Source organism: Rhinolophus sinicus, chromosome 4, assembly GCF_057876585.1.
Source record: "Rhinolophus sinicus isolate RSI-liver-muscle chromosome 4, RSI-T2T, whole genome shotgun sequence".
NCBI classification, from domain to species: domain Eukaryota; kingdom Metazoa; phylum Chordata; class Mammalia; order Chiroptera; family Rhinolophidae; genus Rhinolophus; species Rhinolophus sinicus.
In genome coordinates this window covers 88,748,224-88,773,526 of record NC_142504.1, presented here as the reverse complement: position 1 = coordinate 88,773,526, position 25,303 = coordinate 88,748,224, and the positions used below count along the sequence as shown (strand labels likewise).

General features: G+C 35.0%; 1 protein-coding gene across 3 annotated transcripts in view; it reads right to left on the bottom strand.

Moving 5' to 3' along the window:
- KIAA1328 (KIAA1328 ortholog) overlaps positions 1-25,303 on the bottom strand; it is a 262,140-nt gene that overhangs the window by 214,692 nt on the left and 22,145 nt on the right. For all 3 annotated transcript variants that reach the window (XM_088797967.1, XM_019740831.3, XM_019740832.3), the window contains one exon: positions 19,268-19,383. In XM_088797967.1, the coding sequence (XP_088654093.1) occupies positions 19,268-19,383 (116 nt within the window). The remainder of the gene's footprint in view (positions 1-19,267; positions 19,384-25,303) is intronic.

The following is a 25,303-nucleotide window of genomic DNA, read 5'->3' as shown; positions in this document are numbered from 1 at the left end:
AACAATAAAAAAATTCAATTTAAAAATAGGTAAAAGATATGAACAAACACCTCACCAAAGAACATAGACAGGTGGTAAATTAGCATATAAAAACAAGATCAAAATCAAATATCATTAGGGAAAGGCAAATTAAAAACAAGAATGAACTATCATTATATACTTATTAGAATAGCTAACGTCCAAAAAATTGAAAATAACATCTGCCAGTAAGAATGCAGAGCAAGAGGAGCTCTCATTCATTGTTGGGGGGGAATGTAAAATTGTGCAGCCACTTTGGGAGAGAATTAGGCAGTTATCTTACAAATCTAAACAGTTGTACCATATAATCCAGGAGCCATTCTCCTAGGTATTTACCTAATTGATTTGAAATTTATGCCCATACAAAAAACTTGCATGTGAATGTTTATAGTAGCTTTTTCATAATCATCCAAAACCAGACGCAATCGAGATATCTTTTAATAAATGAGAGATTAACAAACTGTGGTACATCCACATACTGGAGTGCTATTAAGTGATAAAAAATAATGATGAGTAACACAGATGATGAGTAACATAATGATGAGTAACACAGATGAGTACTTATTAGTAAAGATGAGATGTTATCCAATAGTTTGCAGACATGGGAGCCAGTGAATCAGCTGTGCTTAGAAGCGAAAGGAAAGTGATCAGTAAGACAAAGGGGACCCATCGCTCACTGGCAGATATGACAGTGTGATGACTGTGGAGCAACATTTTTAAGGAAAAAAGGACAAACAACTTCAAAAATGAGGGCAAAATAAAAACTTTTTTTTTTTAATTGGGGTATACTGGGGAACTGTGTGTTTCTCCAGGGCCCATCAGCTCCAAGTCGTTGTCCTTCAATCTAGTTGCAGGGGGGGTGCAGCCCACCATCCCATCCGGGAATCGAACCGGCAACCTTGTTGTTGAGAGCCTGGGCTCTAACCAACTGAGCCATCTGGCTGCCCCTCTGGCAGCTCAGCAGCAGCTCGTTGCCCTCAATCTAGTTGGGGCGGGGGGTGCAGCTCACTGGCCCATGTGGGAATTGAACCAGCAACCCTGTAGTTCAGAGCTCATGCTCTAACCAACTGAGCCATCCAGCTGCCTCCTAAAAACATGTTTTTGTAAATTCAAAAATAAAGAATTCATACCTACAACTATTAAAAGAAGTATGTTAGTCAGAAGGAAGTGAAAACAGAAATATGGACTATGTAAGAACTCTGGAAGTGGTAATTACATAGGTAAATATGTAAGACATTTTTGTTATTATTTAACAAATAAAGATAACTGTTGTTTAACAAAGATAATAATAAGGTAGGGTATAAAATTAAAATGTATTTTGAAAACTGCACAAATATCAGGAAGTGAGAAATGGTACTACACTATTGTAAAGTAGCTAAAATAGTATACTATCAGTGGAAGATTGAATGTTATTAGTTAAAGGTGAATATATATATTCTACAAAAACCAGTAAACACCAAAAATAACAGTGACAGCTAATAAGCCAATAAACAAGATAAAATAAAAAACTAAATATTCAATTAACCCAAAAGGCGGCAGAAAAAAGGGAAAGAGGAGCAAAGATCAAATGGGATAAATTGCAAAAAGTGGTAAACTCAAACCTAACTGTATCAAGAGTCACATAAAATGCAAATGGTCTAAGTACCCCAATTAAAAGGTACAGATATTAGACTGGATTAAAAATAAAAAGTACAACTCATCTACCCGCTGGCTACAAGAAATGTGCTTTAAATATAAAGACACAATTAGATTAAAAGTTAAAGGATACAAAATGATACACCATACTAACACTCATCAAAGGAAGCTAGAGTAGCTTAATAAACATGAGGCAATGCAGATTTCAGAGCAAAGAATATTACCAGGGATAACGAAGGTCATTTCATAATGATACAGGAGTCAATTCATCAGAAAGAGATAACAATCTCAAACTTTCATGGACATAAAAACAGAACTTCAAAATACATGAAAGAAAACTCACAGAACTGCAAGGAGAAATAGATAAATACACAATTATACTCAGAGATTTCAAATCCCCTTTCTTCATAATTGATAGAACAAGTAGATGAAAAATCAATATGCATCTAGAAGCTTTGCACCACACATCTGATACTTGTAGAACAATCCACCTAACATCAGCAGAATACAAGTTAATAGAATACACTCCTCTCATACACACAACCCATCGTGATCCAAAGCTATAAAACAGGAAGTGAGAATTTAGAAAAGACAGCAAAAGCTTATATATCTTCACTGCTCATATCTCTTACACAAAACATTCCTTACTGAAAGAAATAAGCACAAACAATGCGTTAATATATAGGGATCTTGTTAAAATGTAGATTCTGAAAAACTAAGTCCGGCATGAGGCCTAAGATTCTGCATTTCTAATGATCTCCCAGGAGCGGGTGGTGATCCGACATTACAAATCCGTGGGGTGCACTTGGAGCAGCAAGGAACTAGACGATGGGAGGAAAGTGAGTACAGGAAGCTAGGGTCACTTTAGCTCAGCCTGCGTCTAGACATACAAAAAGAAAATAACATTATTTGAGTGAGTCTAATGTGATTAGTCCCGGTACAAAGCATTTAACATACATTATTTCATTTAATCTTCAAAACAACTCTTTGAAGTAAATACTACTATTATCCTCATTTTTCAGAGAAGGAACCTGAACTTTTTGAGGTCAGTTATTTACACATATCACAGAGCTATCTAATTACCTGGCTTAGCAAAACACAGGTGTTCTGAGCACTGGAAATTTCCATGGAAATTTTATTTTCCCAACATTTCCCCTATTTCAGAGTTCTCTTTCGAGTCCTTCTTCTCCCTCCTCACTGGAGAAACCTAAGCAAAGACCACAAAATTGAGCAGAGAACTTTCACATATACCATCACACAACTGAACTAGAGAGTATTACTATAAATACGTCATTAAATATCTTCTGGCTGACTTTTCTGTTGTGTTTAAAAGAGATGCTTAATGTTTCACCTTAAATAAAATATAATTAATTGATATAAAATTAAAAGCAAGAGATGTGAAAAATTCTAACTTTCACTGTGATCAAATTAGACCTACTTGCGTTCATTTAGCTACTCAAGAGATGATTAAATGATGAACTGGGAAAACATGAATATGCCATACACTGATGATTTTAAGACTGAAGCAATATTCTGTATTATTCCAAAATATTCTACAATGTGCACGTATTGTTTTTATAAATCAGGAAAAAACAGGATACAATTCTTTTTAATTAAATAAGGCATTAATTATCAAGTATTCCATAGGTTCCTCCTATGGAATAAGGAGGAACTATGTCCTCAAGTACTAGCACTAATCAGAGTTGAGAAAAGATTAACAAATATATATTTGTAAATATCACCAAAGGCTAGAGAAAATAAGAGGAATTACTGTCCTAGCTGAAAAAGGAAAAACAAAACCAAAACCATATGCAGTGAAAAATCAAATAACCTCAAGTTTCCTTAAACAACTGCAACACAGTGGACGCCTATGAGTTCCTGCAGCTTTGCAGAATAGGTGGCGCTCTGGGATCTCACAGCTCCAGGTTTTTTTCCTAAGGACGTTCATCATCTCTAGAAAGGAAGGGGTAACTGTGTTCCTCAGCCATAAAAGAGAAAATAAGTATAACCAAACAGGTAATGTCCTACTAACTGGATGGCACTTTATGGATAATACCTAACTTTGGCCAGAATTTTTAAATTGATAAGAAACCTACAAAGAAACTGTCCTAAAACACAATGTAGGATTCTTCTATCTTCTGAAGTCAGGGCTTGGTAACCAGTCACACAGCCCGTAAAACACACCTCCTCTGCTGCCTTGAAGGTAGTCAAGTTCTATAGCAACAGAGATATTCAGGGGCAAACTCTCGGATTAAATATCACGGCACTTTAACAGTGAATAGGCAGATGAAATTTTCATTTTGACATTAAACCTCTTTCCAGCAAAGGAAGAAATGTGTACAGGGAGGAAAAAAATAAAAGGCATTTTTTGGTAACAGGGTTTGTGTTTTTCTAGCTTTGTGGCAAACTGCACCTCACCAAAAACATGACACTGAAGAATATAATCACAAATTGCTTTATAAACAGCTGAAAATATTGTCTTGCTTATAATGTCAGGCTAGATTTTCAGAGCTTTAAGATTTTTTCGTATATGAAGTCTACCTTGCAACAGTGAAGGCTACGTTTTCCCTAGATAGAAGGGCACGATCAATATTTTCAATACGATAGTTCAGAAGATCCCATCACTGTAAGAAGGACTAATCTGAAACTATTTAAGAGATTATATAGAAAATTCATGAAAAAGTTGGGGTAAAAATGAATAGCTACTAAAAAACTCTACCTCTGTCGTAGTTTCTTCACGGCCCTTATCGAATTTCTTCCCTGGCAACTCCCCCAAGAACAGAAGTCCTTGCAAAAATTTCAGTTGCCTCCTGACCTGTTAAGCCAAATAACATTTCTATCCAAATAACCCTTTTATGCTGTATCAGGTTTTATGCTATATCAGTTCTAATATATTTTTAGCAAGTAATTTGGGGCAAGAACTCCTTACTTAAAGCTGCTTCTTTACCCTATCTTGCCAGACTGCCAACCTTGCATTTTGAACTTTGCAGAGTCAGCTCTGGCACGGCAGGTCCACTAAGAGTCAAATGCTACCCTGAGCTGTTATAACACAAGAAAAGAAGGGGCCCCAAAAGAGCTAGTGTCTTCATTGTGTGCATCAAAAAAACCAAAAAACAAAAACCAAACAAACCTGAATCAACTCTCAAAACAATTTGGTTGCTTGCTCTTGTTTAAAAATGTCCAGCCATCTGATTGACAGCATTCACAAAAGTATCCACAAATGTTGGAGAAACAAAAGCTGATAGTACACATAGATATCCAAGAAGCAAAGAGTTTTCCATAAAACCTGTCTTATGAGTTCTGCTACCTTATTGACATGGTCTTGGCCTCCCATCTTGCACCTCTCTCACGAAGTGACTCATTTTTTACATTGAACATTTTCTAAATGCACACAAAGAACTCAGATGCCCAGCAGCGTTAACATAACATCTTTCACCATAGGTATTACAATCTAGGTTAAGAAAATAAAGGAACACAAATATAGAGAATACTTCTAGAACCAACACTGTGACCTGATATATTCAAAGGCACTGAAAAACCTGCATCTCAAGATCAACATTTCAGAAGCAGAATTCTAAATATTCATAAGCAATAAGATCTTTACTAAGACTCATCTCCTCGTTCAAGAAAACAAAACTAACTCTAGTCAGGTAGATAGCTATTCATAATGAAGGATTGTGAAGGCAAAACCAGATTATAACATTTAACCCTGAAAGTTTTATTTCATAAACCTATTTATATGGAGACAGACTCTACATCTAAAAGAGCAGAATTTTTTTTTTTTTCTTTTGCCATTTGGGGATGGAGAAGCATCCCTGATTTGTATATTAAAGCACAAGCATCTGTCCTACTGATGATATTCTAGGGAAGCACATTAGCATAAAATTTAACGATGTCAAATAAGTGGATGTGAAATAGGGACTGCGTAAAGACACTATTTCCAAGGCTGACAGAAACATCACTGTTTAGAAATGCAAATGAAACCATTATGTTCAATAATTATATGAAAATATGAACAGTTCAGCATGTTTTCCAGCCCTGATGGCGGTTAATGGGATGTACGCTTATGTAAATAACTACTATTAAAGCTAATGCTGAAAAAAACTAATAAATTCATACTAAAGCAACTGATTTAGTATGCTTTTAAACCCCAGCAGTGCTCACTTATTAGAAAAGAGTGCATTATTATGTTTAGAACTCATTACTGCTACAAGTCACTGCAACTCCATCAATTACCATGCATTAATGAAAATGGGACACATACACAAAAAATTATTGCCTCTCAGCAGTTTTCTTTAAAGACAAAAATCTAGGGGTATTACCATCATGGGGCCTTGTAAGGAACTTAGTCACACTATAATCTTTATTACTAAAACAGTATTCCCAATACTATCACCCTAGGGTATTTTGACCATAAGAAGGGTTAACCTTTATGTAAAAACATCAACATTTTACAAAATTGAGCATTTAACATCTATAAGAAATTTTTAATACTCGAATTGCATTTTTCAAAACTTTTATTAACATATATGTTGCCCATGGTCCATGTTTTTAAAGGGAAGCTAAGGAGTGAAAATACATAGTGGTAATCGTATCAGTACAGAGGAATAGATGATTTCATTCCAAAATGCTGCCTGATATAACAAATAATCCCACCCAGTTCTACTCTTATGTCTCAGTGAATTCTGTGGAACTCAGGGATTGGATTTTTAACAACAAACATAAAATTTCCTTCTTGGCCACAAGATGGACTTTCTTATGATATATTAAATATTTAGTACAAGATATTAAGAAGCTGAAAAATCCTTGTTGTTTAAAATTCAAGTTTAGCTAGCACCTAACAGCAAAGAAATGCTGATGGAGCAGGAATGCAAATTTAGAAATGCATTTGCTCTATTTGTGTCAACATTCACAATTTATTCTGTTTCCTTAACATATATAATTGAACGGATCCTTCATCCCTTTCTAGCATCCAGAAAAACAAAGAGCACTTCAACACTTACTAAATGTGAAAAACACTTGCCAAACTTCTGATAGTCTTGGTATATATAATGAGTACATGTTTATTTTGAAATCATAACTGTCACATCAGTTCAATTATTTGCAGTTTTAGCCCTTATATGTTAATTCACCTGCCAAGTTTTTCCTGCAATTCAGATATACTACCATTAGGTGGTGATAGAGAGCTATGATTGTGCTGCTCCAATAGTAAAATGCAAGTTTTCTCTCCAGTCCTATGTTCTCCGATCAAGCAACTCAGGTTTAATAGCTCATTCATGTAACAGGTATTTTTGGAGTACATACTGAATACCAAGTACCGTACTAGATTCTCAGTGCACGCATACAATAGTGCATAAAACAGAAATAACGTTCCATGAGGGAAACAAGACAATAAATAAACGTATAATAAAATGTCAAGTACCATGAATAACCAATGCCTTTTCACAGCTGAAAAAAAGAAAAAACCTCTTAGGAAACTGGAATAAAGCAGAAATTCCTCAGTGTGATAAAAGGTACCTATCAAAAACCTATAGCTAACATTAAGGATGAAATACACATTTCCCTTAAAACATGGAACAAGACAAGGATGTTCTTGCTCGTCTTTTATTCAATATCTAACTGGAGGTATTGCAATAAGACAAGAAAAAGAAATAAAAAGCATAAATTTCAGAAACAAAGAACTAAAATTGTTTTTATTTGCAGATAACTGCTTGCATATAAAATCTTAAGTAAAACAACTATTAAAATTAACAAATGAGAATTTAGCAAGTTCAAAGATAAAAATCAATATAAAAAATCAATTGTATTTTTTAATACAATTGAAAACTGAAATTAACATTAAATTGAGAACAAAGTTTTCAAAATCAACACACTCTTATGCACTAGAATATGCACGTAATGGCTGAAGCTTGGAATGCCAAGACAAAAACCAGTGTGGATCCCTAAAATCTACACTCATCATACCTGCTTCATGCCAAAACTCAAATGTCTTGTACATTAAAAAGAAATTCGTACCTCGTTTTTATTATTAGCTTGGTGCAAAAGTAATTGTGGTTTAAAAGGTTAGAAACAATTGCAAAAACTGCAATTACTTTTGCACCAACCTAATATTTTGGCATTTCTTGTTATAAACAAGGAAGCTTAATCCTGACACAGATTCACAAAATATCCTTAAGTAGGTCCCATCGAATCCTAGCATTTTCAGCTTTGTTTCTGCAGTATTTTCCTTGAGATCTCATCTATGCCTTGTCAGAACAGCATAAAATGGTGAGATTCCTTAACAATTCCTACCTGACTTCTCTTAGCAACAAGCTTTTTAAAAACTATTTTAAAAATTTAAAAGGATGCTTCCTCATATAATCAAAAAACATTTTGCCTCAAAAACCATAGTTACTTCAAAAACCAGAAACCTAGTTACTCTTTGGGCAACAGAAAACTGATGAAGACTCTAAAGTAAAAAAACAACAACACAAAACTTCTAATAAAAGAGCATCTGAAGTATAGAATAATATTTGAGACACTGATCAAATATATCCTTACATCTATTTTGTATGTTGTAAATTTTTTCAGGCAAGCAAATATTTTGTAAACCTTCAATTTTTATAGACTTTGACAGTTTTGAAAAATTTGCATATTTAAGCTCATCTGATTACCTTAAATGGTAAATAGCTCAGATATTATTAAAATGTTATATATGCTGAGATTAAGACCTGCAGAGGTTAGTTTATCCAAGGTCATACAGTTATTTAAAATCCAAAACTAAGTCAAGATTTCAAGTTTTATGATTCCCGTGCTCTTCACAAAATACTACAGTAATCTTGTCAGACACTGAGATAAGTCATATTTGAGACATCCAATTTCTAATAAACCAAAAGTTTACCAAAAGGGCTTTTCATATACTTGGTCTTTGGATTAAATAAGGATAAAGAACCTGCCCTAGCAGCATCAAGCACTTCTCTGACATCACAAATCACTATGTAATGCTACATGAAGAATATACTTGTACTTGGTAAATGCTGTGACATTTCTAATCATTACACTTACCATGATACTAAAACCTCCTCTCCCTTTGCCTCTCGACTGCTTAACCAGTCCTTGTGCTTTCAGTCTGGCACACTGATGCTTTGCGGTCACTGATGTGAGACAGAGGTGGATATTTGGCAACTTTTTCCTGCACTCAACTAATAACTATTCCCTTTTGTCGCAGCATAGGCACGGCTCTCTATTGTCAGACTTTTTCTAGTACAAATTTGTCACTAGGGCAATTACTATTTTTCACCTTTCTTTTCTGTTGGTTTCATCGCTTTCTTTTTTCCTTTGCCTCCTGCCATTTTTCCTGTATTTATTAGCTTCTGTGTGGAAAAAGGTCTTACAGATATGGCCAAAAAATAAAGCACATACAAACAAAAAATAAACTACTACTTGAAAAACTGACCAATTGGAGCACAAGTATTATTTTTAAATATTTGGATTTTTTAGACTACATTTATTTAGAAATTCAAGGACAAGCATGCTTAAGACTGTTTTCATAGAAGGTCTCTTTTTCCATTTGGCTCTGCTCTTCACAAGCCTGAGGATTCAGGAAAACAAGATGCTTAATAGTCTAGGATTTCTGTAGTAACTAAGATAAAAAATTGGGATAAAGTGACAATCCTTACCATCTTATCTATAGGGAGGTCCATTTCACATATTCAGTTAACTTCTGATGATTATGTGACTACATAATAATTAGATTTACTAATTCTGAAAAATTACAGAGCTTAGAAATGCAACACCTTGGGCAAAACTATGTAAAAAAAGAAATGTTACTGTATAAGTCTCTAAATGAAGTGAGAATATTATCATCTGAATCATTTAACTATTTATTAGTGAAGGCCATATTAAAGCTAAGAACACTAAGACAAATTTGTTATTGATAAATAATAAAGTCATTCATTATATTCTTCAAATCTATAGCAATTACAAGCTGTGGAATGCAAATGGTTTAAATGAAGAGATTATATCAGAATAGCCCTTTAAAGAAGATCAGTAATGTAAAAGGCTAAATGGAATAATGAACTCTTCTGAACAATAATTATTATGAGATTGATTAAAGTCTATTTCTTCATGCAAGAACTGTTTAAACTTTCCAAAGTAATTTTAAATGATGCTAAACGGATTTTAGTACTGTTACCTAGTGCAAAACTGTCACTGAAAAACATTTTTTAAATTAAAGTAATATGTAGAAAATCAATTTTTTTGAATTTCAGTTTGGTGAGCTTATTTACATGTGTGCACCAAAAACAAAAAAATCCTTTAGTCACTGGACCGTTGTAGAAGCCCTAATCCACATATATTTGAATCCCAGTGTCACTCACTATAAAGCAACAAAGAAGTTGCTCTCTGGAGGTGCTGAGGCTCCAAATCTGAAACAATTAGCAACTCAAAGAAATCAAAACACTACTAAGATCAAACCTGGAAAGTAAAACTGTTTTATTATTAAATGGATACATAACAGATATTATAAGGCTCTCAAGACAATAGGGAGAAAAATCCCTAAAAGCAAATCTCATAAAAAAATAATACAAAATCGGGGCAGCCGGATGGCTCAGGTGGTTAGAGCATGAGCTCTTAACAACAAGGTTGCCGATTCAATTCCCGCATGGGATGGTGGGCTGCGCCCTCTGCAACTAAGACTGAAAACGGCAACTGGACTTGGAGCTGAGCTGTGCCCTCTACAACTAGACTGAAGGACAATGACTTGGAGCTGATGGACCCTGGAGAAACAGACTGTTTCCCAACATTCCCCAATTAAAAACAATAATAATACAAAATCATATTTAAAAAATTATTGTTCAAAGTACATTAATACCCAACCAGGAGAATAAAAATAAGGAAAAATGATCAGAGAATAACATCTGAAAACACACTAATGCAACCCATCTATATAATCACAGTTCTAGAGGCTGGGAAGTCCAACACCAAGGTCACACAGGGTTTGGTTTCTGGTGAGAGCGCTCTTCTTGGCTTTCGGATGGCCACCTTCTAGCTGTGTCCTAACATGGGGTGTGGGGAGGGGGAGAAGGAAGGAGAGGTAGGAAGATCTCTCTTCTTACAAGGCCACAGTCCTACTGGATTAGGGCTCCATCCTTATGACCTCATTTAACCTGCATTTAACCTGAGATAGTGTTTTTAAAATTACCTCCTAAAAACACTATCTCCAGATAGTCACATTGAGATGGTTAGGGTTTCAACATACTAATTTTGGAGGAACACAATTCAGTCCATAGCAAATACTAAAATTACAAACGAACCTTGCTAAGCCCAGAATAGAGTGCACAGGGGTTGAAAAGCACTGTTTCCTACCTCAATACTACAAAGCATGTAAGTTCAGCAGTTACATACATTTATTAGAATTCCTTTAAGACTTGTTTCATTTTCACAGAAGAAAAACTACAATTCAGAAAAGGTACTACAAAATGGAAAGCAGATCTTAATCATTTGCTGGCATATTGTTTCAACATATAAGTATGCTCAAGATTCCCTTCCAGCCTTAAAGCAAGTCAAAAAATGTCCCCTCAAATCTAGATGTCCCTTTGGCTAGACAACATGTCCTTTCTTCAGAGCCTTCACTTTCTCACCCCTACTCAAGTCTAAAAGCCACTGCAAACTCGCTTCGAAACTGCCATTGAAATGTTCCTGCATTCCATGACTTACGTAGAGTCAAAAGGTATAAAGCAGCTGGTCCAAGACTCCGATATAGTTATCTTATTCAAAATCTAGTCCTGCAGCAAGAACACCACAGTTACCCAAAGAACCATAAGATACACAAGTTAGGGCAGTTGGTACAAGTATGAATGCTTGAAGAATTCAAGAGCCAAATACTGTTTTAAAAAAAATTAATCAGAGAAAACATCTTAAAGAAGCCTTTAAGAAGAAAACTAGTAAAAGGAACAATGACAAAGAAATAAACTAAATTAAGTAGGAAAAAACAGTGAGTCTTTCCTACCTAGTATATAGGGACCACGCAAGAGCGTCATAAAAATGAAGGTAAATATGTTACTCGTATGTGATACCAGTAATGGACACCAAAATTAAGAATACACATTTAATACTTTAGGTCATAAGAAGCTATGGAAAGTATTAAAAAGCCAAGTGATGGAAAAAAATCGTCTTTAAGAATGATTAATCTGGCAGCAGTGATGGAATGAAGTCAACAAAGGATAGCTGGAGAAAATGGAGGCAGGGACAAAAGGATAGTTACCAGACAGTAATGCAACAATGGAGAAATGCAGTCAAATGACAGTGAGAACAGAAAAAGAAAATGGACTCAGAATAACATTTCAGAGGGAAAATGATAAAGACTTGGTGACTGAATAGAAAAGTCAAACTACAACAAAATCTCTGAAACATTGTACATATCTGGATTTCTGAATAACTTGTTACACTCTTTTGAGTTCCCCAATTTTTTTAACCAACTTTGGATAAAAAGCACTGCACTGTAAAATATGTTTCAAAATTTTGTAAAATTATGCTTTAACTATAAATCAGGCTAGAAAACTAGCTTGTTGATATTTGTATTACTCGCTGCTACAGAAATAATTATGCATAATGAAAAGACACTTGGTGTCGAAAGATTTCACTCTTAACTTTCAATGAGTCGTTTCAGTTACCGTTGCAAACCTGTACCTCTACCTGTAAAAGGGGAATAAGAGTATCTGCCTCGCTTAACCAGGTGTGAAGATTAAAAAGGATAAGTGAAAATGCTCTATAAATAGAAAACCAATATACAAATGTAAGCTGTCTTACCAATAGAAGTACTAGAAGTACTAAAAAGTAACGGGATAGGAACAATTTAGCATCATTTTGATGCCTCAGAATCACCATTATGAATGTTAACCACTGCGGTGCATTTAATATACGATGGCTTTGAGATACATCTAAGTAGGTAGAGTTCTAGACTACTATGCATTTTCAGTTCTTACGTGGTTTTTAACAGTTTTCCTGTTTATTCCCGTCAGCACCAATATTCTCACTGTAGCTCCATTCCCTACTTCTAATTTCCTGCTTCTAATCTTCAATGGACTTATAAACTAGACTCCAGATAATGAGTTTATTATTATCCATATGATAGCCTCAGGAATTCTTATAAGGAAAATGCATCCACAAGGGACCAGAGCAGGTGAAAAGTACTTTTTTTTATTCTTATTCTTGGATGAGTTCCAGAAAAGTAAAGTGTAAATATAACTCACTACCCCAGAGTAACTTAACCCCTGAAGGTTTATTAGAATGAAATTAAGTATATAGATAAAACTTTGTAATTTTTTTTTTTAATTTTTGCAAACATTTATCATCAATTCCTCCCTGTGGTTAACATTAATATCTAAGTATTTTTAAGAGAACAAAATAATATTTAAAAATGATTTGGGCAACAATAATATTAGTAATAAACAGCTCTTTCCTTAAGCATGCTTATTCCCCTATAATACACATGGAAAGTTATTTAATCTAGTATTATGATTTAAAACGACATTCTAGGACAACGCACAATAATAATGGTCCGAAATCTGCTAGTTATACAGCATCACAGAGCAAATAAAATGGCCTCAAACTGTATAACAGTGTTAGAGCTATCTATACAGTGTTAGAGATAATTATTAGATTAGTAAAACAAGATTGCCCAGGGCTTCCTAAATGGAATAAACTGACTTCATCCAAGTACATGGAATAAATATATTCTATTACCACAGAAGTCAATTTGTAAACATAAATAACAAAAACCCAATATATGGCCTTTTGAAAAAGGCCAAGAATCATCAAAGCTGATAAGGTGTTTGGCAAACTTTGCTGTATCAGTATACCACAACGCCAGACACCAAAACACTCTTCTCTTTGCCTATAGTCTTCATTTTAAGAAGTTTAGATTTTAATTCTCCCAAAGCTATTTCCAAGAAGAGAATCTCTTGCCTTCGCTTATGAAGGGCCAGAAAAACTAGAAAGAGAATCTCCTGCCTTCTTTTATGAAGGGCCAGAAAAATTAGACACCCTTTCTTTTAAATTTATTTATGTTCTCATGAAACTTATTTCTACTATCCTTCCCCACCCTCCCTACCCACCTAACACCACTCCACCCAGATCTACGACACAGCGTTCTACCAAATGGTTTCTATCCTTGGCAAAAATCTAACAGATTGTCGTCTGCCTCCTGTAGCCAAAACATATAGTTAAATGGAAAGCTTTGAATACCTCTGAAGTATTACTGTTTTCCGAACCAATGATTTCTTCTTACATAATTAAACTTTTGTGAAATTTTTCTAGTCTATTTTCAGCACAGACATACTGAGACCTTTGGTTCATGCTAAAACATTCCTCGTCAAGATTAAAGTTAGTTCCTTTAGAATTCTTTCTTCCTAGAGCAGGGCTTCTAAAATGATGACCCATGCAATGGTCTTAAGGATCTGAGCTCTAAGCACCTCTGAACCTCTTCAATTTACTAAGTTCCAATTAGAGAGATAATGGAAACAGACCAGAAGGAGGGAAAAAACACAAGCATTTCTGTCAGTCTGGTTTCGCGGAGAGGAAAGTAAGACTTGCTTTCCTCCCAATGAGGACCCAACAAGTATAAGTGGTACAGAGCAGTTTCCTTTTTCATAAAAATTAGAAGATACAGCAGAGAACCGATCAATTTCCCTCTCCTACAGGGCATTCTAAGCCGCATAAAGCACTTGCATAACCTAATAAAAACAATCAAAATCTCAGTGAAGAAAGGCACAAAAACGAGGAACAGAGGAAGTAGTCATCTCATCTCTCATCCACATTAGTAGAAACAGTGAGATTTGCTATCTTTTTTTCAGTACCTACTAAGTGCAAGACAAGGCTAGGTTCTTTACATACTTTATGTAAAGCATCTATCAAATTTCAACAGGCCTGCAGAAAAGGCTTTATCCATATATTACAGACGAAAAAAGACTCAGAGAAGTTCAGTAGCTTTCCCAAGGTCAGGTAACTAGTCAGTGCTGCTGAAACAGGATTTGGACTCTAAAGCCCATTGTGCTTTCTTCTCTCTCCCTTCCCTTGCTATGCCAATTAAAATAGTGACGTTAGCACATCAGACTTTATTTTCCTTCTGTTAAGCGTTTGATATCACCCTGAAATGTTCTGAAAATACAATTAGCTCAAATATTTATGACCTTTTCTAATGGCTACATCCTCTGTCTTATACATGCTAACATGTTTCAGAATTATTTCTATTGGAATACTGGGAATTTTTATCTAAGTTTTAGATTTATCTCTCCTTTCAGACTCATTTAGCTGGGCAAAAATCTACTAGGTTCATCAGATTGCTTGACTATGTAAATGGCATATTCATTTACATAGTTAAATTCTCAGGAAATAAGCTTTCTTTGTTCAAAGACTGAAAATTACCAAGAATTTTTATGTTTCAGTAATAAATTCTCTATTTGCTGTAAGAACAAATCCTTCAAAAGCCTGGTCCAATTGCAAACATACAAAATATCTTTTTTCTTTTTTTACTAAGGAACTGGTCTGTATTTGTATAGTTGACCAATAAATCAAGTCATTAGAACTTTTAGAACAAAAACCCATAAATTTAGTATAACACATCTTTAAAATGCCAAAAATCAGAATTAATATACTCCCTCACAAAGACACAGACATCAAAATGATCTAAAATTATCTGATTTCATGTATATGAAAGAGTCTGAATCATTCATGCATGATAGGTAAATGTATGTGTAGTTAAAATTATATTGTTTTAAATTATAACCTTGTTTTATGTTTCGAAGTTTTATACAGTTTTATGTACTGTAAAATCATCTATATTAACCTTTGACAGGTTTATGCTGGTAAAGGAGATTTGTACCTGAGCAATCTACTTGGAATAAAACCCATGGATGTCACTGTTTTTTAATTGTATCTTCCTTTCTCCCGTCTTTGACAAATTCCACAAATACCACTTATCTTTTGGTGACTCAAAAAAATCTTAAACCAAAATTATATTAACTAAACCATTTCAATATTTGATAATGGTCTCATAGTTATTCCAATCTTCATTTGCAATAATAAAAAATGCTTTAGTCAAATCCCTCATACTATATGTAAGATAAGTCTATGACACATGTCTAAGTCTTGGCTTTATTTACATGTCCTTTCCTTTCCTTTTTAGCTTATACGATAGATTAGAGGTCAGCAAACTTTTCTGTAGAGGGCTAGACAGTAAATATCACAGGTTATGCACAGGATCTTTGTTGCTTGCAATCACTCAACTTGCAGCTGCCACACAAAAGCAGCCAAAGACAATACATAAGTGAATGGGTGTGGTGGATTAGCTGGCATCATACTGAATTTGGCCCATGGCAGTAGTTCGCTGATCCCTGAGTTAAGGCATGAGGAAAACAGGAAAAATTGTGTCACTACAATAACCTGGGGTATCTTAATATTTAGCTGGATGGAAGAAACCATTCATAGCCATGCTGAGTTTAGACTGCTTCAGCACAAAATACAATTAATCTTGACCCAGAGACTGCTAAGTACAATAGCCCAGCAAAATTAGATTCTACTCTTCCAGATAGTCAAACATTTTTGGTAAGCCTATCACTAGATAAACAATTAGTCCCCACTCTAACGGTGGCCAGCCTTCTAAATTGTCTGCTACCTCCCTCTCTCATCTTATTTCCCCAACTCACCCCAGTTCCACTGGACAGCGTACGTATTTTTTGTCCCAGGAAGGAAAAGGTATCACCCCCTCTTCTTTACATAAAAAGTGATTTCTATTGCCCCTACTTCTTTCTGCTACCAGATGAAGTTGGAGGCTGACTTCATTCCCAACCCCCTCCTCCCTTGCTTTCTTCCACTATTATATAAATTGGACAAACTAAATGCTTCCTTTCTCAGCCTGTCTTTCTTGCAGCTTAGCATGGCCAAAATAAAGTTCAGGACAATAAATATCTCATGAAAGACTGCTGGGGTAGGGTGGTGGGGTAGGGGTACTCTGAGAAAGATTTTTGAAAAAGGAGAGGGAGTCACAACTGCCAGAACCTCTTCCTCCCCCTTTCGTCCTGCCTTAATGCAATTGTGACACCTGGAACTGGAGCAAACATTTTGCAACCTGGAATTTTGCAACCATTAGAAGAAGCTAAGAGAACTGCAGAGATCCAGCTCTGAAAACTTTAAGCCACTGAACCAATCCTAGAGGCACTTATCTCCGGAGTTGTTATGTGTGAAAAAACAGATTGTGTAAAGCAAATTTTTGTTACAAAAGCATTCCTAATCTATGTTTTCTTGGAAGTGTCCTGAGACACTACTCCTTATGAGAAGTAAAAGACGGAAACTGGCTGAGCACAGTTTGTTGTGAATTCTGACTAAACAGCACTTCTTTAACCTAGAGATAAAACTAGCAAGAAGCAAATCATAAAAGAGGATCTAACCTGAGAATTGACAACCTAAGGCAATAAAGTCAATGAGGGCAAAGAAAAGAGAAGCCCCAGAAATTTTATTCAATCGCTAAAGTGATTTGGGAAAAAGGAAAAACAATTGAAAAAGTAATTCTTTAGAATTGTGGGGCCCACAGCTTTATGCATGTTCTACTCAGCCAATCAAATATGAGAATTCTGATTATATCAATTTCCAATCACGTATTCCCACTGTTTAAAAAACACAAGTTCAGAACATATTTTTATAGTTATATTTTCGTGCTTTTTTTTCAGGAAAATTAATTTGCCTTTATGCTTCCATTTCCCTAGTATTCACAAAGGTATAGTTACTGTCAATACATGATTGTTTTTGACACTTGAAGAAACTCTGAAAATAATTACTAACACTCAAGTTAATGATGATACTGACAATAAGCACAATGGTCCCTTCAAGCATTCACATGCTAGTTTAGTTGGCAGACCCATCACTGGTACATTAGGGACAGTTACTTCTCTTTTGTATCAATACCACTGCAAAAAACACCTAAAGATATGCAATTCTACCTAGTCAAAAGAAACTTCAGAAATGCTTATTTTAACTCACATATCCCTTAAGAAATACTATTCTTAAGTTAAAACACCAATTTGTATTTTACTTTCTTATAAATAACATATATATTATATATAAAATATATTATACATATTTTATATATATAATATATATATCATATACATATATAGCATATATATATACAGTCATGCACCACTTAATGATGGGGATACCTTTGGAGAAATGTGTCCTTAGGCGATTTCATACCATGTTTCCCTGAAAATAAGACCTAGCCAGACAATCAGCTCTAATGCATCTTTTGGAGCAAAAATTAATAAAAGACACAGTCTTATTTTATCTATATGACTGTAAGACTGGGTATAATATAATATAATACAATATAATATAAGACTGGGTCTTATATTAATTTTTGCTCCATAAGATGCGTTAGAGCTGATTGTCCGGCTAGGTCTTATTTTCGGGGAAACATGGTAGCTGTGTGAACATCACAGAGTGCACTTACACAAACCTAGATCGTCTAGCCTACTACACACCTCGGCCAGATGGTACAGCCTAATGCTCTTAGGCCACAAGCCTGTTCAGCATGTTACTATACAAAAACAAACAAACAAACAAACAAAAACCAAAAAATGAGATTAAATCAAGCACAAGAGAAAATGATGCCACCAAGAGACACGGTAAACAGGACACGTATGACGCTGCTGCCGGTAGAACACGGCATTACTGTTTTACAGCAAACTTTCTTTTTATAAGTAGAAAGAGTACATTCTAACAACAACAAGGAGAGTACACATAATAAATACATAAACCAGTAAGGCAGTTGTTTACTATCAAGTATTATGTACTGTCTGTAATTACCATGTTATATTTAACTGGCAGCACAGGTTTGTCTATACCAGCATCACTACAAACACGAGTCACGTGTTGCACTATGACGTTAAGACGGCTGTGACATCGCTAGATGACAGGAATTTTTCAGCCGCATTATGATCTATGGGACCCTGTTTGTACTATATACGGTCCACTGTTGACCGAAACGTCGATATGCAGCGCATGACTATATTCACACACACACACACACACACACACACACACACACACACACACACACACACACCCTTCCCTAGTTCTAATTCCAACAGTTATCTCCATGAGAATAGTCTGGTGGTATTATGCTGCAGTGTGATATACTTATCAATCACAACAGCTACAAATCATAATGAGTTTTTAAAATTTTTATGATTTCACAGAATTCCGTAGGACTGCCAAAGGTTTAGCTAGAAAGAATAGCAAATACAATGAGGTTTCAGGTTTAAGTAGAGTAGTAAAACAGAATTTAATCAAGTTCCAACACTACATTTTAATGCTCAAATTTCTTATGGTCTCCTTCAGGTGACACACACGAGGTGCTCCTCAGGATAACAGCAGCAGCAGAACAGCTGCATGGCCACATCAAACACAAAAGAAGCAACAGCACACGCTGTTACGTGTCATCCTGATTGCCTAGAAACAGTAGCCCATGCAGATTTATTCCGTTATAAATCAGAACAATTATTTCTCTGGAGTTTACATTTTCTTCATGAAAGAATCAAACTTCCCCCACATTAAAAAAGAGAACTTTCAAAAAGGATATCTTCCCTTTCTTTGATGATCAGTTCATTCTGTTCTTCCAACTGCCTGATCTTCTTCTCAAATGATTCCTGCTCAGCTTTGAGTCGTTCTTCTGTCACTTCCTTTTCCTCACTTACTCTGAAAGAAATTTAAAAAATGAAAAGAAAATGCCTGTAGAATAAAATATGTGCCTACAGCTGTGGTTTACCAAAACTACATTTCTTCCAGAGGTATGCTGATTTCTTTAGGAATACTCTTTTTTTTTTTAAACTAACGTTTCATAAGGCAATCGTTCACACCTTTGCAATAAAATATGCATGTTATTGTTAAATCAAGAATGTTTCCAATCATTCAGAAGTATCTTAAATATGGAAAGTTCTACACAGGACATAGGCTCCCAATTATAATCTAGGACAAAAAAATAACCCATTTTTAAAATATTAAGTTTCATTCCTTCATCATCAAAATAGGTACAATTTATTTTGACTTAAGTATTTTTATACTTTTATTTAAATCTTGTCAATGAAATAAACAACACATAAAATCACCTAAACATAGCACTAAATATACATAGGCAGTTTTACTCTTTCTACCAGCACTGATACCCTGCATTCCTCAGTAGCATATAAATAACTAGACTGGAATAAAAACACAGCATTAACATAAAAAAAAAAGTTTGCACTACATTTATTCTTAGTCCAAAAGGTATTTTAAAGTTAAAAACACTGACCAAAAAAAATCTAATGTCTAATCCTGAAAAGCATTTAAATTTGAGCCTACCAAAAAGGGGTGGTTTCTGACAAGAGCACAGAGGGGGGAAAAAAAATCTTAAAAAACAAAAACACACACACACACATACAACAATAACAACATTAAAACTTATCTTAAAATGACAACCCTAATTTTCATGTTACTCGGTACCCAGAGATATTAGCCCTGAATTTCTCTGTTACTGGTTCTTGTTTCTTCAAAAAGGATATAACACATTTATCCTATAAGATCACAGAGGGATATGTGTAAGTGAAATCTAGGGAATCCAAACCTTTCCTTTGAGCTTCTAAATGTACTTCCTCCCAGACCCCTACTCTATCAGAACAATTTCTGAATAACATGAACTCCATCCCCAGCCTTTCCTTTGTTGCTAGGCTTCTGGTGGACATATTGAAATAATGATACAACACAATGAAAATTAGAAGTTTTCAATGTCCAAGAGTTGATTGCATTTTGTCTTTGAAATAATTTGTGAGAAAATGCATGGCACACAGTAGTTTATTTTTTCTTGCTTATCCTGACATTCAAGTCATTTCCTAAATTCTATTATTTATGTTTAGCATACTACCAGGCCCATAACTGGGACTCAGGTCCTTCTTTCTAAAAGGTAATCTCTAAAATGGATACAATTACAAGGAATCCACACATCTAAACGAAGCAAATATACCTAAATGAAAAGGATTTACACTCTGGTCTCAGGGTATCCTGCCTCCCCAGTCGACTGCCAAATTTAACGTAACATTAAACTAAACACAGAGACTATCTCAAGAAACTGCCAGGTGAGAACCTCGTAGGTATACCTCAACAATTTACTTCTTTCTCTTTGTTCAACCTGAAGGAGATCCCATGACAACTCTAGGGATCATTGAGGGCAAAAAATGCTTGTACATACATTCCATAATACCAGAGTCTATGATGAGCGTTTCCCAAAAACTTAAAGTGCTCTCTACAGAAAAAATCACTTTTTAAAATTCAGTTTCTGGAGTATGTTTGAAAAATTTGTTGTTACACTATTTAAACAGGGCCTTTTTTCTTTTTTTCTTTTTTTTTGTCTTTTCTGCGATGCTGCTATGACTAGACTACCCTTTAGCAATTATTATGCTCTGGAAGGCTATAAAATTAACAAGCTGTGGTAAGCACAAAGTGCAACACGTCTTCCATAGGCCTATCTGAAGATATACATAGCTTCTTTGTGGCCTATTAGCATAGTTAATATGAGCAAGTACGTTAATACAGCCTTTAAATGTAGAGGGCTTACCAATAAAACAACCTCGAGATTTGATACCCACTCTGAAATCTGTCTTCTTGTTTAATTTATGTTTAATAATATTTCCCATGAGATATATGTAAGAGAAAGTATCTGGTATCGTGATCTACATTTTGCATCAAAGCATTCTCAGACCATGAAGTAACATAAAAAGACCTATTCCTCTACCTCATTAAGAGTAGAGCAACAAGTTAATTAACAAAATGAGGATCTAAATACAGGAAAGGGAAATACTTGACTAATAGGATAAGAAAGCTAAAACTGTGACAAGAAGATATTCCCAGAGTCGGTTTGTTAATTATTTACAAGGAGGACAATAGCCTGTTCATAAAGTAAGACATTACCACTGTTACCATTTATTTAATGCCTCAGAGTGTTTCTCAAAAACTTCCAAAAAATGTACTGTTATCTAACAAGAAAAAAGAATTCACACCCTTAGAGTGAGATGGTTGGGCAGAAAATTGCGCTGGAAAGGACTGAATTTCTTTGAAGTCTTATGGTTTAGCTTAAACATCCCTGACTATTTTGTATTTTTCTCCATAAAACATCTTTTCTGTTTTATATAAAAAGTTTCTCTACACCCATCTATTCTAAATATTTTAGTAAAACTAACATTCTAGAAAGAGATTTATTGTATGGCTTTGCATACCCGACGTTCGTCTAGATACTCCAGGAACGGGTCCTTTTACACTAATGTGAAACACAAGGTCATGGTGGGAAGCTTCCATTGGAAAGAGAATCACAGCTCACCCAATGGTCAACCAGATCAATTTCTTCCCCTCTTTAATATCTTGTGTTTGGCAGCTGGGTATGCATTTTAAAAATTCTAAATAAGATTTGGAGAAGGAACAGATTTCATAGGATATCTAGCAAACAGAAAGAGACATTGTTTTCAAGCAAAAGTAAACATGAGGTGAAAAAGAATGGCTTTCATCATTAAAAAATTATATATTTCAGCAAAATCATCTTAATGCCCTCTTTACAAATTTTAATATTTGGCTCTTATTTAAAATGCACTGTGTACATTCGTATAACACTCACTGTACGTTTCCTGAGACCATGCAGAAGGGGAAAAAAGTTCTACAGAAAAACTAACCTCTTCTAGGAAGTAATATCTGGCCAGAACAAAGAGAAAGACTGTTGAGTGCATGCTAGTCACTCAAACAATAGTCTTTGAATTGTAGAACTCAGAATAGACAATCTGAAAATGAATTTTGGCATACTAGCTATTATACAGTGTCAAAATACACTAAAGTTCAGAGACTGTCTTTCACCTAAAACAAGTTAAAAATTTCTTATTTTTTCTTGAAATTTACTATATAACCCATTATAAATACTATTTGTAAAAAAAAAAATCCACAAAGGCTTCAAATGGGAAGACAAAAAACTGAGTCACTGAAAAATTAGTCTTAATTTTTTTATTGTACTGAAATGTACATTTAATTACGACAAACAAGTTACGATTAGTTAAAAAAAATAAAAGACCAGAATAAATATAAAATAATAATGATCTACTCATTTTACAAAGGAAAACTAACGGTGTTACACTTTCTATTTTTCTTCTGAGAAATGTCAAGTACAAACAGCAAACTGTCCTCTGGGAAAAATCAGAGTATCTGAGTCTAAAAAAGAACGCTGTCGTCAAATGAGCTAGTGCACAAATATTCACTGGGGAACCATGCATTATTTGACAGTGTGGGCTTAGGACATGAAATAGTGGAGATTTTTTTTTTTTAGGCTTCTTAGAACATGGCTCATATAAATAAAAAACTGCAATGTGGCCAAGATTTCTAAAACTTTTTTTTCCTTTAAAGACTAAGCTATAGTGCATTTTGTTTATTAGTCTAGGTACCCCTCCCCATCTTAAAAAGTCTCAGTAAAAAACATGCAAATGCATATATAAAGAAGTCACCATCTTTCAGCACAAACTATAATATTTTGCAAAGCCAATCATTTTTCAAGTCCCCATAAACGACATTGCTTTTCCCAACTATGCAAACAATTCATTATTTTACTGTAAAAGACTTTCTGAGGTCACTTAATTCAGCAATCTTGAACAAAAAGAATCTCTCTATCCTTGCCTTCGAGAAAGATCAATCAATATTCCACTTATTCTTCTGCAAATGTAAATCAATGCTGGACACCTCAGGAAAATGCCCTCATTAACGTAAAACCCATATATCAAGTCATCTCTTATACTCGCTTCCACAAGCTAAATAATTCATAAAATTCTTAATTTATCTTTGTGGTATCTATTCTCCATTAGCCTATTAATTTGTATTTGTATTTTACTCGTTTATTAATGTAGTTAACACAAGTGAAAAAGTTCCCTGAGCATATAGAGATTACTAAGGAGGCATCTACAAATTATTAAACACTTACACCTGTTTTTGTTGTTGTTGTTTTCTGGTTAAATAGCACAATATTGCTTGCTCATGTTCTGGTTAAATTTAACTGTGAACTATGCTTTTTTTTCCCTTTGATGTACTGGGCCTAACCAGTAAGTCTTTCTCTGAAATGAATTTCTAAATTATTTTTACCCTTAAGCACATCATACCTGTACTTGTCACTACTGTCTTTTATCCTGTTTGAATGAATCCATTTTACAACCTATTATGCCAATTCTAAAGTTTATTTATATCTTCTATTAACATTTATTCTCACTTAGAAATATCAATAAATCCTATAGGTATCTTTTTGATTCTTTCATACACTGTACCAGTAAAAATACTGACTGAAAAGGATCTCACAGCTAGATTTGCGATGGATCCCTCAAAGATACAGGTAAGTCAGCCTTGGGGTTTTGGACATGTACAGGTTTCCCACTAACACTGTTAAAGCTAAGGCCGTGCTTTTATTTAAAAAAAAGGCTATGCTTTTGTAAGAATGCTTTTCACCTCAAATGCACCATTAAAAATAAGCTATAGTTTTGACTTTGCTTTTATATTGCATGTCATTCTATAATTGAAAAACATGCTATTTGTTTTGTATGTTGTGCTGAGAGCTACCGAATATTGCATTCTGAAAATATGCTTGTTAATGGTCAGTGTGGGTTGCTAAGCACTCTTTGTAACTTCTCCCCTTTAATAATGTTGGTGAATCTGCAGAACAGCTGAATGCTTTAAGTATGCTACACTTGACTATCTCATAGGAACACACAAGGTTTTCTAATTTTCTAAATCTTCTGACACTTTCCCCATTTGGTGTAACCTTTATCATAGTTGAAACGATCTTTAATCTTCATACCTAATTTTCACTGAAAAGACATGAATGAAAACAATTTTAAAACTTCAGCCTCCTAATAATCCTCTATAATATTTTTTCATTATTCTCTATATGACCAAAAGACTGTTAGTTTAGGAGTGGACGGGTGGCTCAGTTGGTTAGAGCACGAGGTCTGGGCAACAGGGCTGCCGGTTCGAATCCCTCATGGGCCAACGAGCTGCTCCCTCCACAACTAGTATGAAGTCAATGAGCTGCCGCTCAGCTCCCGGGTGGCCAGATGGCTCAGTTGGTTGGAGCGCGGGCTCTCAACCACAAGGCTGTCGGTTTGACTCCTGGACTCCCACAAGGGATGGTGGGCTCCGCCCCCTTCCCTGGACCTGGAGCTGAGCTGCACCCTCCACAACTAAGACTGAAAGGACAACTTGACTTGGAAAAGTCCCAGAAATACACACTGTTCCCCAATTAAATTCTGTTCCCCTTCCCCAATAAAATCTTTAAAAAAAAAAAGTCTGTTAGTTTAAAAAGCCATGTACCAGGCCAAGTGTGCAGAACACAAAAGCAGCAGAATTTTTGTCTTATTTTACATGACTAGGGCAGAGTCCGATGAAGAGGACATGTGAACAGAAGGTTTGCCAAGTGGGATGTCAGCAGCCACGCAGGCTGAGAAGGGCATCAATGCATGGAAGTAGGCTGGCACACGTGTCAGAGCGAGAAGAGCATCCATGTGGAGGAGGAGCCCAGCTTGGGTATCAGAGCCTTGATCTCCATGGGTATCCTTGCAAAGGTATGGGAGTG